Source organism: Pogona vitticeps, chromosome 11 (genome assembly GCF_051106095.1).
Source record: "Pogona vitticeps strain Pit_001003342236 chromosome 11, PviZW2.1, whole genome shotgun sequence".
Taxonomy (NCBI): domain Eukaryota; kingdom Metazoa; phylum Chordata; class Lepidosauria; order Squamata; family Agamidae; genus Pogona; species Pogona vitticeps.
In genome coordinates this window covers 3,781,750-3,797,796 of record NC_135793.1, presented here as the reverse complement: position 1 = coordinate 3,797,796, position 16,047 = coordinate 3,781,750, and the positions used below count along the sequence as shown (strand labels likewise).

At 44.7% G+C, this 16,047-nt stretch overlaps 1 protein-coding gene across 4 annotated transcripts in view; it reads left to right on the top strand.

Moving 5' to 3' along the window:
- Positions 1-9,887, top strand: part of COL4A5 (collagen type IV alpha 5 chain) — a 100,260-nt gene extending 90,373 nt beyond the window's left edge. For 3 of the 4 annotated variants that reach the window (XM_072981248.2, XM_072981249.2, XM_078380788.1), the window contains exons 43-51: positions 944-1,016; positions 2,086-2,157; positions 2,741-2,869; positions 3,686-3,784; positions 4,010-4,222; positions 5,197-5,374; positions 6,632-6,746; positions 7,956-8,128; positions 8,616-9,887. In XM_072981248.2, the coding sequence (XP_072837349.2) occupies positions 944-1,016; positions 2,086-2,157; positions 2,741-2,869; positions 3,686-3,784; positions 4,010-4,222; positions 5,197-5,374; positions 6,632-6,746; positions 7,956-8,128; positions 8,616-8,697 (1,134 nt within the window). In that variant the 3' untranslated portion in view covers positions 8,698-9,887. Of the gene's footprint in view, positions 1-943; positions 1,017-2,066; positions 2,158-2,740; positions 2,870-3,685; positions 3,785-4,009; positions 4,223-5,196; positions 5,375-6,631; positions 6,747-7,955; positions 8,129-8,615 lie in introns of those variants that run through there. The other variant, XR_013538803.1, reaches the window with a different exon arrangement.
- The last annotated feature ends 6,160 nt before the right edge of the window (positions 9,888-16,047 follow it).

Below are 16,047 nucleotides of genomic sequence, written 5' to 3'. Positions count from 1 at the left end.
GAACAGCTCAGACAGCAAACTGACACAAAGCAGACAACAAACTGCTTCCAACAGAATAAAGAGAGGGAAAGAGAGAATTCAGCAGAGAGGTGGGGCTCTCTTTGAATTCTGAGACTGGAAGGAATGATTGGTTAGTGCTGGATAGATTGACAGCCACCCCAGCCCAGAAAGGTCCCGCCCAGTCACTCAAACCACAGGCAGCATGCGAGGTTGCAAAAACTCCAACCAAAGCATTCTCATTAGACTGCCCTTGACTGGAGGTGTCATCAGTTCTGTTTTCAATGGTTTTGTCCATGCCAAGGAGAAGCTTCAGCACATCTTCCCGGTCAAAGTATTAGGGACAGATGAACTCCCTTGACAACTGGTCAGCATGAAACTTTTATATGTACTTCTCATTATTCTTTTCCTTTTAAAAAAAGGACAACCTGATGGTCTTCCGCCCTGATTGATTGATTTTGATTGATTGATATGATTTGATTTCTATACTTCCTACCTGGCTACTTAGTCCACTCTGGGTCATTCACAACATAATAAAACAACAAATATCACTAATTTTTTTTTTAAAAAAAACAACAGAATAACAATACAAAGTCAAATTAAAACATATCAATCAGCTTAGACTAAGAAAAGGACACTCTTTTAAAAGATTAATACAAACAAGGTGGCGGAGCAGATAACGGAAGCGCTGAAAGAAAGCACTGCGTTCTGTCAATGTCATATCTGGAAATGCCTGTCTAAACAACCATGTATTCTGAGATCTCTTCAAAATTCCCAGTGAAGGATCCAGGTGAATTTCGGGCAGTTTATTCCAGAGGTGAGAAGCAACCACCAAGAAAGGCCGGTCCCTGCTCTTCTCTTTCTCGGCCTCTCTGGGGGTCCTTGGTTTTCTTTTGATACTTTGAACGTGGTAAGAACAATTGAACCCTCGATGTGTTTCTCTTAGGGTGATCCTGGTCGTCCAGGCCTGAATGGAATGAAAGGGGATCCAGGTGTTCCCGGACTTCCAGGATTCCCAGGTACGCAAAAGACAACGATCTGTAGTCATTTTAAGCCAGCTCCGAGCTTCAGCTTTCCACCCATCACAGGGCCCACCGTCCTTGAAAAAGGAAACCCGGAAGTGACTGGAAGTCCACTACCGATGGTTTAAAAGAGACGGTTGGCCATCAAGGTAGCCCGCTCGCCTTTCTTATTCAAAAATTGAAGAGTTTGGGGCAGGGGCAAGCGTTACATTTAAACCTGCCCCTCCCCACAGCACTCCTGCACTGGCCCAGCCAATGCGTAGACCTGCTTTTGGATGTATGGTTGATATAAAGGGGGGCGTGCGTCCATGTTTCTGGGTATGAATGTCTCTTGCATAATGGGTTTGCGCCTGTCCATGCAGAAGGTGGAATTTAAGGTGGTCCTGTTTGGTCCTGTCTAGCCTGCATGGCTAAAGGCACTGAGAGTTGAGGGCCATCAACACCTTGGAGGGTCAAGAATTATCTAGCCTGGAGTTAAAACGTTTAAAGAATTCCTGCCTGCCAGATCTGCTGGGGGAAAGCGTTTTGGAGTGGAGGGGCTAACGCCCGCAAGGCCCTGTCCCTGGTTGCTGCCCATCTTGACAACGGGTGGCCCCTAGACGAGAACCTCCCAAATGGATCTTCTTACCTACTCAAATTGTAGAAGTCAGGGCTTCCAAGTGCCTGGGTCCCAATCCATGGAAGGTCAAGGATGCTTTGGGGAGCTGATATGCGCAGAATATCCATTCTATTAGTTTGTATTTGATGCATTTATATTCCTCCAATGAGGCAACCTATAGGGTTGTCTTCTTCACTTTATCCTCATTGCAGCCCTATGACCTCAGGTGGAAGATAGAAAGTAACTGATGCAAGACACACACAAACACACTCCAATGCGTCCCACAACCCAGTGGGGTGAAAACCTGGAAGCCCCCAGTCCTAGTAGAGCCTTCAAGCCCCCGCAAAAGACGGGTTCCCCATAACTGAGCCACACAAATAGCTCTCTCTCTTTCTCTAGTACAAGACAGCAAGATGCATGAGTCTGTTTTCTCCTTCATGTATTGACAGTGCGGATTTGGCCTTTCAGGTATGAAGGGTCCCCTTGGACCTCCAGGACCACCTGGCCTTGGAGGAGAGCCTGGACTTCCTGGTTCTCCAGGTATGTCTGTCTGTCTGTCTATCTGTCTGTATTTTCATTCATTCATTCATTCATTCATTCATTCATTCATTCATTCATTCATTCATTCATTCATTCAGTGTACTTCCTTATCATCTGATTTAGTGACAAGCACTGGTCATTCACTTACTTACTTACTTACTTACTTACTTACTTACTTACTTACTTACTTACTTACTTACTTACTTACTTACTTACTTACTTACTTACTTACTTACTTACTTACTTACTTACTTACTTACTTACTTACTTACTTACTTACTTACTTATTGTGTTTATATACTACCATCCCAGCACTATTCCGCCGTGTGGAGTAGATGGGTCTCTGAGAAGAGAGAATCTCACCTGTTGACTTCCTTCTGCTTTAAAGAAGCATGGCTGTGTGATAAATAGGGCTCCCAATACTGAATACCTCTTTGCGTAAGAGTAATAAAAGTCGAACTGATTGTGCTACCTCTGTAGCATGAGATGTAGAAGTCAGCAGGATTCCAGCCCAAATTATAGGGTAGTTGGCATACAAAAGTCACGGCATCTAACTTCAGATGGCCTTTGCTTTGTCCTATAGGTTCTCCAGGGATACCAGGCCCAGCTGGACAAACAATTGTGGTAAAAGGTGACCCAGGTCCACCAGGTCCACCGGGGCAATCTGGACTGAAAGGTCTACCTGGACTGCCAGGACCTCCAGGTCTCCCAGGTAAGTGACTTCCAGGAGATGGAAGAAACTTAGTAAAAGCAACTCGTCACAGGTCTAACATGTAGGAGTTGCTGTCGTTGCTTTGATTCACGGTGACTATAGGGTTTTGAAGGTATACAAGATATTTATGGGTTCATTTCCTATTGCCACTCCACATTGAGTTTCCATGTGCAAGCTAGTGTTTGAACCCAGTTCTCCTGAGTCCCATTCTGACAGTCTACCACTACATCATACTGAGTCACATGTTGTTGTGAAGAGATATTACTAAATTACTTATTCTTGGCGAGACAAGGTTTCTCTACATGCCAAGACAGCTTGTCAAAGTTTGTAAGGTATTTCTTACCTCCTTGGTGAGAACCTGATGCATAGGGGTTTTTTATGGAGATTTTATGAATTTGTGCAAATTGCGTCTGTTCAAAGCTGTTGTATTTGCCCTTTACAAAGCAAGGCCTATGCACGTAGCTAGCTGGTTGATCAAAAAGACACAAACTACCCATTCAGTGCCTTGGATTTTCAACAGTCCTTGAAACAAGACCACAGCTATCCTAGGTTAGAGATGCTATTTGCACAACTTGCACAAATCACAAAAATTTGTCCTCAAAAATGAAGAAACTCCTGGGGGAGATCAAGTAAGGATAATAAGTTTATGATTCTTAGTTCTCAAACACAGGAAACACAGAAGTGCAGATTTAAATCCCTTGTTTCACATTTGGCTTGCTCCTGCAATGGAAAACATATAACAATATACTGTATTTGCTGAATTTTCTTGGCCTGTTTGCAAAAGCCACATTTATTTTAATTTGTGTACCTATCCAGGTCCCATTGGCCTTCCTGGTGATACCGGACGGGATGGACGTCCTGGATTTGATGGTCCGGGTGGCCGAAAAGGAGAACGGGGACTTCCAGGCCAACCAGGTATTGCAAGCATCTATTGAAGATTAGAGACATGTGACTTTTGTGTGGAATGCAATAGTTGGGTGACGTATCAATGAAGAACGCTTGCACACCGTTCCAAAGGAAACGTGCCTATTGTCAGCTTGTTCCATCTCTCTGAGGTGCTGTACCATTTTGCAGCCTGTAGTCTATATCTTTGCATCCAGTCTGAGGTGTGAGGGCAATGTTTCTCCTGTATACCTACAGGTTTTCGGGGTTCGCAGGGCCCCCCTGGCCCGGATGGATTACAAGGCCCCCCTGGCCCTCCCGGTACCGCTTCAGTGGCTCATGGGTTCCTGATCACTCGCCACAGCCAAACCACGGACACGCCCTTCTGCCCTCAAGGAACCACCCGCATCTATGATGGATTTTCTCTTCTCTATGTGCAAGGGAACGAGAGGGCCCACGGACAAGACTTGGGTGAGCTACAGCCCCGGTTGCCACCTGTGGTCAGGAATTCCCCATGAAGGAAATGTTGATCCTTGTTTTTTACGTTGCTCTTATTGTAAAATCATGGGTTAATGCCGCTGTCCAATCCGTTGGCCACACGCCTAGTGTGGACTTGGCCAAAGCCCCACTGATTCAGTGGCTGAAGTCAACAGGAGCCAAACAGTAACGTTCAGTCTCCCCCAGGATTGGTTCAGCCTCTCAGATGTCCCTTTAAAGTTCCCAGCAAAACCCAGACTGGATTCACCACCACCTCCTCCACCATCGTGATATCAAAGCTACTAACCTTCCCTGGGGAGTTCCTCCTCCTTTTGGTTGTGATTCACTCCCCACTGGCTCGTGGGGCTTTTCCGTGCCCGATTCAAGGTTTTAGTGCCAGCCTGTAAAGCCCTTAACCGGTTTTGGGGTCTTGCTGTCCTCAGAGGTCTGGAGGAACACCAGCCCATTCCAGGAGGTGAAGAAAACAGTCAGCAGAAACCATGCCTTCTTAGTTGTGGCCCCTACTTTACAGAATGGGTTCCCTGTGGAAGTCCATCAGACCTCCTCCCTCTCTCCACCTTCAGGAGGATGCTAAAGACATGGTTGTTTCAGGAGGCATTTAAGGGCCTCCTCCCCTAAATCTCTCCATATGGGCTCCCCGGAGTCTTCCATCATTTGGGGTTTTTATTTGAAGTAGGTATTTATTTTATCGGTATTGTTGGGTGATTCAAGTTATTGCTTTGTAAATAGTGTCCCACATGAAGTCAGTGGTAAATTTACTGGATGGATGGATGGATGGATGGATGGATGGATGGATGGATGGATGGATGGATGGATGGATGGATGGATGGGCTTGAAACAATACTGGAAAACGCAGCAACGACAGGATGTCGGGTCCATATCTTGGCATTTGCAAAGGAGAAGTGACTTCTACTTTTTCCATATATAATCTCTCTCTCATTTGCTAGGCACCGCCGGCAGCTGCCTCCGCCGTTTCAGCACCATGCCTTTTATGTTCTGTAACATCAACAACGTGTGCAATTTTGCATCAAGAAACGACTATTCTTACTGGCTGTCTACCCCTGAGCCGATGCCGATGAGCATGGAGCCCTTAACTGGAAAGAGCATCCAGCCCTTTATTAGCCGGTGAGAGATCTATCTGGATTGATTCCTTACCTCTTTGCATCACTCAGGCATGGTCGTCTATGGCGAGCCGTGTCTTAGAGTGATAAGGTGACTAATATTTAATTCATGGGTTAATTTCTCTTTCAATTGACCTTTTCATTTGTTAAGGTGAAAAACCATTTAGAATGTTGAGGTCATTGCCAAATAATTTGACGAATTAGGGTACCAAATAGATTTTTCAAGCAATTATTTCCTGAGAAATGGCTGTTGTTGTTTACACAATATATTGTAGAATCGTAGAATCATGGACTAATTGAGTTGGAAGGGGGGCTATAAGGTCATCAAACCCAACCCCCTGTTCAATGCAGGAATCTCTGTCAAAACAGATGATTGCCCAAGTTTCTCTTGGATATGAAATCACAGAACACACAACTAGTGGGGTTTTACAAGACATGGATGAGATGTGAGTGTGAAAATCTGTGATCTTAAACTTAGATCATTCTCAGCCTAACCAAGTTCCATATTTGGATGCAGTATTTTTTTTCCTGTGGAAAATAATGCATACTTTGCTACACACTATTCCTAATCTTCTCAAGGTGTACATATTTTGTTCTGTTTTTTCCCCCACCGATTAGAAATTTTTTTTTAATTGGGTACCTTTACTCACATCCAATTCAAGAAAGGAAAATAAGGAATTTGATGCTTCTGGGTTCCTCTTGAAGAGGGAAAGAGAGTGCCGTCCCTCATCATCCTGTGGGCTATACGTTGAATGAATTAATTAAGAAAAACTTGGTTAATGTGAATTTCTTTACTTTTTCTGAGTTGCAGTTGGGTTTCAGTAGAGATTTACAAAGGAATTGACATACCCGTGAAAAAGAGATTTATGATCTGTTATTCCCAGAAATAAAAAAGTTTGCTCTCTTTTTAAACTATGGCTCCCAAAATACTCTATTGAGTATTCCAAGAGTTTTAGTGCTTAGAAAAGAGTTTCTCCCTTTGCTCTCGTGACTCTATGGGACCTCCATATCCAAGAGCAGTCTAGCTGCTACTACTAGCTGCTGAACCGCAACAATGGGAGAGAGTCACCACCTTGACAATCCTGCTTGTGGATTTCCCCGAGGTATCTGTCCAGCGAGCACCTCAAAATCAGGTGCAGAGCTAAAAGGATGTTTTAGTGTGACATTTGAAGGCTCTTCAACATGTTCAAATCCAACCTTTCCTTTGGCATTTGAAACCTCTGACATGGCTCTCTTTTCATGTCTTGGCCCCTCTCCTCAGGTGCATTGTCTGTGAAGCCCCTGCCATGGTGATCGCGGTCCACAGCCAAACCATTCAAATCCCAACATGTCCGCCCGGCTGGAACTCCCTGTGGATCGGTTATTCTTTCATGATGGTACGTAATCTCTCTGAACTGATTCCAGACCTCCGTGACCTTGGTCTTTCTCTACATCCTCCTCTGCACGGCAGAGAGGGAAGGCTAATGAGAGATGCCTTCCAGCTTAAGAGAAACCTAGCGGGACTTTCGAGGCACAGGAGAGGTTCAAAGAGTGGTTTACCATTACTGCTGCCCAGGGGGATTCCAGTTCTCTTTGAGATCTGGTTTGGCCACTCCGTAGGTTAAAACTGTATCATGTTCTTGCACTGTCGTAGCCCTTTGTTGTGGAAAAATACACAACCTGTGCTAGTTTCAAAGGTGGGACTTCTCAGCCCTGCATATTCCAGGGTTTTGTTTCATTGGTTGGCTCAGGATGAAGTATTTGTACGTCTCCTCCTTCATCATGTGCCGTCAAGTCAATTCTGACTTATGGTGGCTCTTTCCAGAGTTTTCTACATACAGTGGTGCCTTGCTTAACAAGCGCCCCGTTTAACGACGAATCCACATAGCGATTAGGTTTTTGCAATCGCAAAAGCAATCGCATAACAATGTTTTGAATGGTAAAAAAACGCTTTGCGATGATCGGTAAGCTGTTTCGCTTACCAATTTCCGCATAGCGATTTTTTCCAACAGTTGATCGGTGGTTCCAAAATGGCCGCCAGGAAAAAAAATGGCCACCCACTCTTTTTTGGGATGAATTCCTCGCTTACCGGGCAGCGAAAATGGCTGCCGTATGGAGGATTTTCACTTAAAGGTAAGTTTTTCCCCCATTGGAATGCATTGAAGGCGTTTCAATGGGGTTTTTTAAATCGCATAGCGATGTTTTCGGTTAGCAGCGATTTCTGCTGCACCGATTAACATCGCTATGTGAGGCACCACTGTAGGCGCAGAAGTGGTTTACCGTTCCCTTCCTCTAGGGTTTCTCTGGGATTGAGCAGTTTGCCCAAGGCTACGCAGGCTGGCTTTTTCCCCAGGATACCTAGTGGGAGATTGAACTCCCAACCTGCAGCTCCACAGCCAGATACATAACTCGCTGAGGTTATCCAGCCAGCTATTGTACATCTTAAGGCCACAAATTTGGAGAGACCTCTTGTAAAGTTTATGTTGTCTTTCGAGAATGGGGCGTGGGAGAAGGAGGGGATCCTTTTGAATCTTCCTGTATTGGACTGCTTTCACCAGATGCTGCTTGAGTAGAGTCAAACTGATCCACTTGTTGGTTTTGCTTAGCACACCAGTGCTGGTGCAGAGGGATCCGGACAGGCGTTGGCTTCCCCCGGCTCCTGCCTGGAAGAATTCCGCTCCGCACCCTTTATTGAGTGTCATGGTCGAGGGACGTGCAATTATTATGCCAATTCGTACAGCTTCTGGCTAGCAACTGTGGAGGTGGCCGAAATGTTTAGGTAAGCGTTGCCCCTTCTCTCTTTTAGTTTCAATGACACAGAGATGGAAAGAATGAGTGTCGTGGGAGCACCCCTCTGCTCAGCAGGAAACAATAAAAAATAAAATACAGCCAGCCCCCTCCCCCGGTGGATACCAAAAAAACCACCACTTTTTCAGGCAGTGCATAAGTGAATCCACAAATGCCATTCCAGCGGAATGGGGAGGGGATTTCCTACTGTATATAGTTGGAGACAATGCCTTTCAGAGGCCCTGGAGACCTGTTGCTAGTCTGAGTTGTCAATATCAGCTTAAAGAGACCAAGGATAAGGTTCTGGATAAGAAGAGAAGTCCCATCCTTCGCCACCTCTATGGAAGCCAAGCGTTGGTGGGTGGGAGAAAAGGACAGTGAGGTGGATCTCCGAAGGCTAGCTGATGAGGACGGGGGGGGGGGGGTCCCTCTACCTGGATTAAGGCAAGCAACTTTTTTTCTGTGTTTCTGTTCCTTAGCAAACCTCAGTCAGAAACCCTGAAGGCTGGGGATCTGAGGACACGTATTAGTCGATGCCAGGTATGCATGAAGAGGACGTAATCCCTTGGAGACTGTTTCAAAAAGACACACACAGAGAACGACGTCAACCGAACAACTTTGGGTGCACTGTCCTTTAGCTATAACAATGGTGCTATTATGCAAAGCAGAGAAGAAGAAGAAACTTTATAAAAGAAGAAGAGGAAAATCCAAACAATGCAGATTCCAGTGTATCCCCCTCTCCCAGATTGCCATCTTGAAGGCAATTATCTTCTGGTGCAGTTTTTAAATGCTTTTTTTGTTTGTTCAAGAACTGACCTCTTGAAAACAAGATTTTGGAGACACTTGAGGGGTCGCTAAGGAAGGGGACGTGAAGGCGCCCCCTTCTCTCCCCCGCCCCGAAGGGCCGAGAGGGACACCATTTGCCAAAATGGCCTCAGAAGCAAACCAAATGCACTGTGAGGGTTCTACGGAGATGACGCTACAGTTCTGCCAACAGCCCAACTTCATGGTGCTACTAACCCTACTGTATTCCCGGTTTTTAATATGAAATGTTTAAGCTTATTTTTTCCATTGTAAGTAATGAAATGTGTATATTGTGTAAACACATAAATTTTTTTCAGTTTTCAGTGTCTCGATCATCTAGACACCAATCAGCCTAAAAATCACCTGCTTCGCCAAAGGAAATCAAACAACCCTATATATATAAATGCTGAAAAATACCCACTGAAAGCAAGAAACAAGATTGTATAGCCAATAAAACAGTCATGGGAAGTTACGTTCCTCTTGAAGCAACCTACTACTGAGTTTTAAAAATTTATATTTCCTTCTCTGGTCACATTTTATTTGAAAATGTCTAATAATGCTGTAGCCATATTTCTTTTTTGAAATGCAGGGCTGTTAAGATGTCTATTGCTGTATGCCACACTCTTGATTTTAATTGTTCTTCAAAGCCAAATAAGAAGGAAAAAAATGTAAAGGGTTTTTATTTTTACATATTCTGTTAAATATTTGAAGATGCACAGCTGTATTCTGTATTCTTCTATAAGAAAGACAAAAGTCACATCCATTCATATAGTAATAATTGCCCCTTGGAAATAGTCAGGTAACACAAAATGCCATAATATTATTTGTACATGCACTCATGAGACAGTTTTTTAAACCCAGAAACAACATCTAGTATTTTATCCAGACTATCTGTACACTCTGAAAATCCTTTCAATTGAAATAAAGTGAAAACTGGTGAACACAGATCCTTTCACACCTCCATGTCAGTTATTCAGGCAACCTCCCCCTCCCCCTCAATGTTAGTGCATAATATCACATTATCAAGGATCACGTGAGGCGTGACATGAAATTTTCATACATGAGTTGTGAATTCAGATCATGTAGATCTGTGTACTCCCAGCAAGCATCAATCTCCTTAGGCCAAAATAAAAAAGGAAGGGTATTTATTTGGTTTCCATTTGCAAGGAGAAGATTTTCATCTTTAAAAAATGGTCAGCAGAGTTTCATTTACCGTAGTTGGCTTCTAAAACACCTTGGACGTCCAACAGTTTACAAATAAGGGGTTCATTTGCCACGAGTTACTCCTTTTTCAAGGGTAGGACAATCTCATAGTGCCCAATGTGATGGAAACAGACTTTCCCTCTGGAAATTTCTAACGTTTTCTATTTATTTTTCAAAATCACTTTTTGAAGGCATTTTCAAATGCCCTTAAATGCCTGTTAGTTGCGCCCACCGATGTTAACTCCATCCACTTAAATTTTAGCAGGGAATTGCCACAAGAAGCTAGGGTAGGCATTTGCTGTCACACACCAACACTATGTTGTGCTGACACTGACTTCTAAAACTTGCTACAGTTCACTGCTGAATTTTAGACTGATGAAACTAGGCTAAAGGGTTTTTTCCCCAACTGAAATTTGGTCATTTTGACATAATTTTTCAACATTCACTCCATTCTGTTCATCATTCCTATGTCATCTCCTCTCCCATGCTATAAAAAACGGGGGCATGCATAGCCACAAGTAATGAATGAGCAACGTAGTGAGTTACTTTTATAATACTGTGGATGACGAGAAATTGTTTTTCCTGTGTTGTGATGGGAAATGAAAAGAAATGATAAAAGTCACTTTTCTAGGCTTTAACAAGACCAAGGATGGATCTCACCTTGTGGTTAGCTTCTGTTAATTGCTCAATCAGGTTTAAAATATGAACCCCGGATGAATACACTTGACAGCAAATTCCATCCTCTCATCCTGTTATTTCAAACACATCAGCGCTCTTGTGAATGAGCGCTATATCCCACTTTCCTCTTTCAAAAACTCTCAAAATGTCACAAGGTAAAATGTCTGCAGGGTTTTTGCTTTTTCAGATTTTTCCTGTTATGTCTGTTCGAAGTAAGAACTTGATTTAATGTCCTTTCATCTGTCCCATGTGGCACAGAATTAGCGTGGCTTTTGGTTGAATTTCAGGGTCAGCGCATTTTGAATTTGAGAACCAGATGGTCACGAATGAAGGGGAAGCGCCATCTCTGCAGTATGAAAGAAAGGGAAGGAGGGGGCCTTCCACTCTCTCTTTTTAATACTGGAATTCCTGCTCAGGGTTCGACTGGCTCTAGAGTCATGGTAGAATGAAGACATGGTTTCTTCATGCAACTGATAATTTGGCAGAAATTTGAAGGATATGTTTGTATGTAATATTTTCCTCTCTTGTGAAGTATAAGTGACTTACAGAGTATCCTTTTCTCATGAAAGCAGAAGAGAGTCTAAAGTTCAGATGTTTTGCCATGTAGAAATGGAAATAATAATGTCTCAGGGTGAGTTATTGAGACTGTAAGTGCCACTTGATGACAAAAGGGGTGAACTATCTACGAGTTTGAAAGTTATTCTCTGTGGGTCTCTGAACTTCTGCTGTGAATGAAGAGTAGAAAACAAAGGTCAATCTTCTTGGCATGACTTAGATGTGGGGAGTCCATATGTCTAACCCCAGGACCCTCGGAGTTGGGGGGAATGGAGACCTGCACTACACCCTCCAAATCAATGGCTCCCAGGCTTGAGTCCAAAGGTGTTCTTGGACTAAAATTCCCAGAAGCCTTCGCCACTAGCTGTGCTGGCCAGGATTCCTGGGAGTTGTAGTCCAAGAACATCTGAGGTCCCAACGTGGGAACCCACTGCTCCAAATCATTGCTAGAATAAGTGTTGTGAATATTTTCAGGGAGGGGCACCCTTGTTTCTCTGGAGTGTTGTCATTCCAGGGTGTTTTGTGTACGGTCGCAACAGCTGCCCCAAAGAGAGGAGTTTGAGGTGTCCTTCTCCATAATGCTGTCGAAAGGAACTTGTAAACCTCTTGGCACAGAAAGAGGAATAGATATATAATGATGATATAACCCTGTTATCTGTTAGTGATGATCACTCAAGCTGATAGGAATGTGGTTTTCACCCTGCCCTTCCCCCCTCCCCAATCTTCGTCAACAACACAGATAAGGCATTAACAGCTCTTTGAAGTAAGGAGGTGGAAAGAACAGCTGGGCCCCTTCTGCACCTCGGAGAAGCCTAAGCCGGTTATTAGCTTTCTGTGTCAGGGCTTCGGGAGATTCCATTCATTCTTACCCACCAGGCCGGTTGTGTTCTGTTTTTCAGAGAGTTGCTGTAAGCATAATTTTGGTTGAATATCCCAGACCACTCAGGTGACTCTACCGTAAGAATATTTGGTATTTATGCCAACTGAGTGTTAACGTGCTAGTGTTATATTTTGCAGCAATTTAAAGGACCTGGGGCCTCCCAGGGAGGTGAAAAGAAGCAATCGTTTTGTTTATTGTTCCAGGAAGCTGATTCAGGATTGTTGTTCTTGTTGTTATGTGCTGTCAAGTCACCTCTGACTTAACGGCTGACTCTGTGAATGAGCCATCTCCAAAATATCCCACCCTCAACAGCTCTGTTCAGCTCTTGCAAACTTAAGCCAGTCCATCAAATATTTAATTTCCCTCTTTTCCTGTTGCCTTCAACTTCTCCCAGCATTATTGTCTTTTCCAGAAAACCCTGCCTTCTCATGATGGGCCCAAAGTAGGGCAGCCTCGGTCTCAACATTTTTGCCTCCTGAGAGAGTTCAGGCTTGATCTGTTCTAGGACCCACTTGTTTGTCTGTCTGTCTAGCCATGCAGGGTATCTCCTCCGACCCCACATGAAACCATTTTCTTCTGGTCAGCTTTTAAAAAACTGTCCAGCTTTCACACCCCATGCTTCAGGACAAATCATAGGAGCCTGGGCTTGGGTTACAGAACCCACTGAAACTGACTTCGGGTCAGGTGTGACTGTGGTGGCTATGACAGGAGAATAGGAAGCTGCCTCACATGGAGTCAGAGGATTACAGTGGGGTTGCCATTTTGCTTTGAAGTGCACACAACCGCCATGGCCATAAGGAAGTCATATCCCTGGCCACCAGCTCCCCTTTCTGGTGTCTCGCTGGGCTATTCGAGGGTCTTGACAACTTCCGTGGGCACAAAGTAGGCTGCGTGGCACCCTCAGCATCGTCCCCAACAGAGGATAGATGGGCCGTCGCTCCAGCCCGCCAAGGTCCCTTCCCAGTCCAGGCAGCGGGCAAGGTTGTAAAAACTCCCAACAGGCGCTGATGATGCAAAATGGGCACGAAGGCCGAGTCCAGAATCAGGATAATGAATCCAACGAACCAGAGAAAGGAATACAGGAGGCTTCCAGTGGTGGGCATACACTGGGTACACGATGCCCAGCAGCTGCAGCATTGTCTTATCTCCATGCTAAACTTTGGCAACAGTTGGAAAAATGTCTAGCTGCTGTTTCCGGATGCTGTTTTGTAGCCCTCCCCATGGCTTTCCCCCCTCCTCTTTAAAAATCGCCCAGAAAACTTTTGTCGCTGGACACAATATGCAAATATGGAATGAGAGGAGGGAGGCAAAAGCATTTGAAAATATTTGAAATAAATAAATAAAAGGGATGAAAATGTCTGACTGTGATGCAGATGACTGCAGTGATCCGGGCAAACCGAAAGCTTTTGGGCTCAGTTCCCTGCCTGTAGAATGGGTCTAATAATGATACTGAGATTCTAGAGGGTTGTTCGGATGCAGGCTGTTACAAGGCACTCAGATATTGGGTGTGTGTGTCTGTTAAAACATTTAGCAGTAAAGTAAGTTGAATTCCAGAAGACTTTATGCCATTTGACCACTGAGTGGCAGCACGTCCCAAGGCAGCGCGGAAGGAGAGGCTCCCAGATCCATCATGGGTAAGGTGAAAATATGGTGGGTACAGATTTCATTCCCCTTGCTTAATCATTTGTTTTGCTTTCAGGGGAACGGCAGGGCTGTTTACCAGATGGAGGCACAAATGGATTACAAGGGCTGTCTCGCCGAAAAGCAGCTGTACGACGGTAGTAAAAACAAGTGGGTTGGCTTCCTTTCTACCAGCACTGATTCTCCCCTCTCTACCTCCAGCTTTCACGTGGCAAAGCAGCATGTCTAAAGGAAGAATGTGTACTCCAGTCAGCCCTTTCTAGGTCAGGGGCGTCCTTTGCCCCTCTTCTGGAGATCACAGCTTCTTCAGAGGACATCCCTCAAGGGCAGGGAGAGAATCATTGCTTGGGATGACCACTCCCATCGTCCAAGAGCCATGCTATTAAAGAGTCTTCTGGGAACCATAGTCTGCGGGAGCAACTTGTCTTTGCCCAAGGGAGAAGCTCCCTGGGGTTGCAGCTGGGGGGACCTTCCAGTTTCATGGCCAAAAGGGGGGACGGACCCTTTGACTCCTTCATTTGCCTTTATATTTTAGAGTTCTACTGCCTGATCTTAACAGTTGAATCATAGAATCATGGAGTTAGAAGGGGCCAGTAAGGCCATCGAGTTCAACCCCCTGCTCATGGCAGGAATCCAAATAATCCTGAGAGAGGATGGTCCCATTTTCTCCGGAATGCTTTCCAGCCCTGGACCGTTCACCATCTTCCAAGGTTGTGGGTTTCACTGTCGCAGTGCTCTAACAGTTAAAGACGTTTTTCCTGATATTCACCATAAAACAAGCTTCCTGTAGCTTGAGTCCATTGTTACGTGTCCTGCACTCTGGGATGCTCAAGAACAGATCCTGCTGCTTCTCTGTAAGACTGCCTTTCAAGTATTTGAAAAGTGCTACCCAATTTCCACCTCAGTCATCTTTTTTTCAAGGCTAAACATGCCCAGTTCTTTCAGTCTTTTCTCACAAGGCTTGGTTTCCAGTCCCCCGATCGTCCTCATTGCCCTCCTCTGAACTTGCTCCAGGGTTGTTGATTTGTTATGGTTGTCAACAAAAGAGCCGGCAGGCGGGTGACTGCATCCAGGGTCAACTCTTAAGAACTAGCAACACTCCCGGGGCCTCCTGAAGCGTGCACAAAAGTTGTTTCTCCTTTTTAAAATCTCGATTGCATGGGTCAATCGGTTCATCCATGCAAGGATGTCGGAGACGACTTTCCAATGTGTGTTTGTGACATATCCACAAACAGCAATGGTTGATGGTCCACCAAGCCGTTTCTTGTCCTGAAGGGGCCGACCCAAGGATTTGCCCCATTTTAGAGAGAATTCCCGCCTCCAGGATTGTGACTTCCGGTTTTATGTTTGTTGCTGGAGTGGACAAAGGTAATAGCATTTCCCCTCCATGCACACACGTCACACACATTTTGGCCAGGTGGCATGGTGGGTCTAGGGTAGGGTTGCCATATCACTCAGAGAGCTACTACCACCCCTTTATAGACGTGTCACTCAGTATCTGACGCACACCATCTGGCCTGGATTAAGAGCTTTCATTTAAGGAACGGGGGGGGGGGGAGAGAGAGAGGAAAGGCCTTATGGAACCAGAAGGGGTAAAGCAAAAATGTACTGTTCATGCTTTGACCTATGACTCTTTGTAAGAAAGAAGTTTTTCCCTGGTAAAGGTGTTCCTTCTCAAAGAGTTGCCATTCCTTTGTAGAAATTACAAGTTGCTCCTGCAGACTACGCTTCCAGAGGTGCCCAGAATTAATTGGCCAACAAGCAATGCTGGCTGGTGGATTATGGGATTTGTAGTCCAAAACCTGGCACTTTCCAAAGCTCTTCTGATTTAGTAGGGAATTCGTCTGCTATGCCTCCTTTTTAAAAAGGCTCTGAGGTGGCTTGCAGTATTCAAAGAAAGTAAGTTAAAAGCCAAATAATAAACCACTGCAATATATTTTTAAAAGCACTAAACAATCACTCCTGGATAGCTCAGGGGTTCAGGCCTCTGGCCGTGGAGACAAGGCTGGACTCGAGGATGCGTAGGGTCCTTTCCAGCTCTGCAGTTCCAAGGTGATGAATGATGATGAAGAAGTATCATATTAAAACTCATAATAAGAATGACACTAAAAACACAAGTGAGAAACAGAATAAAATGTTCCCATTAAAAA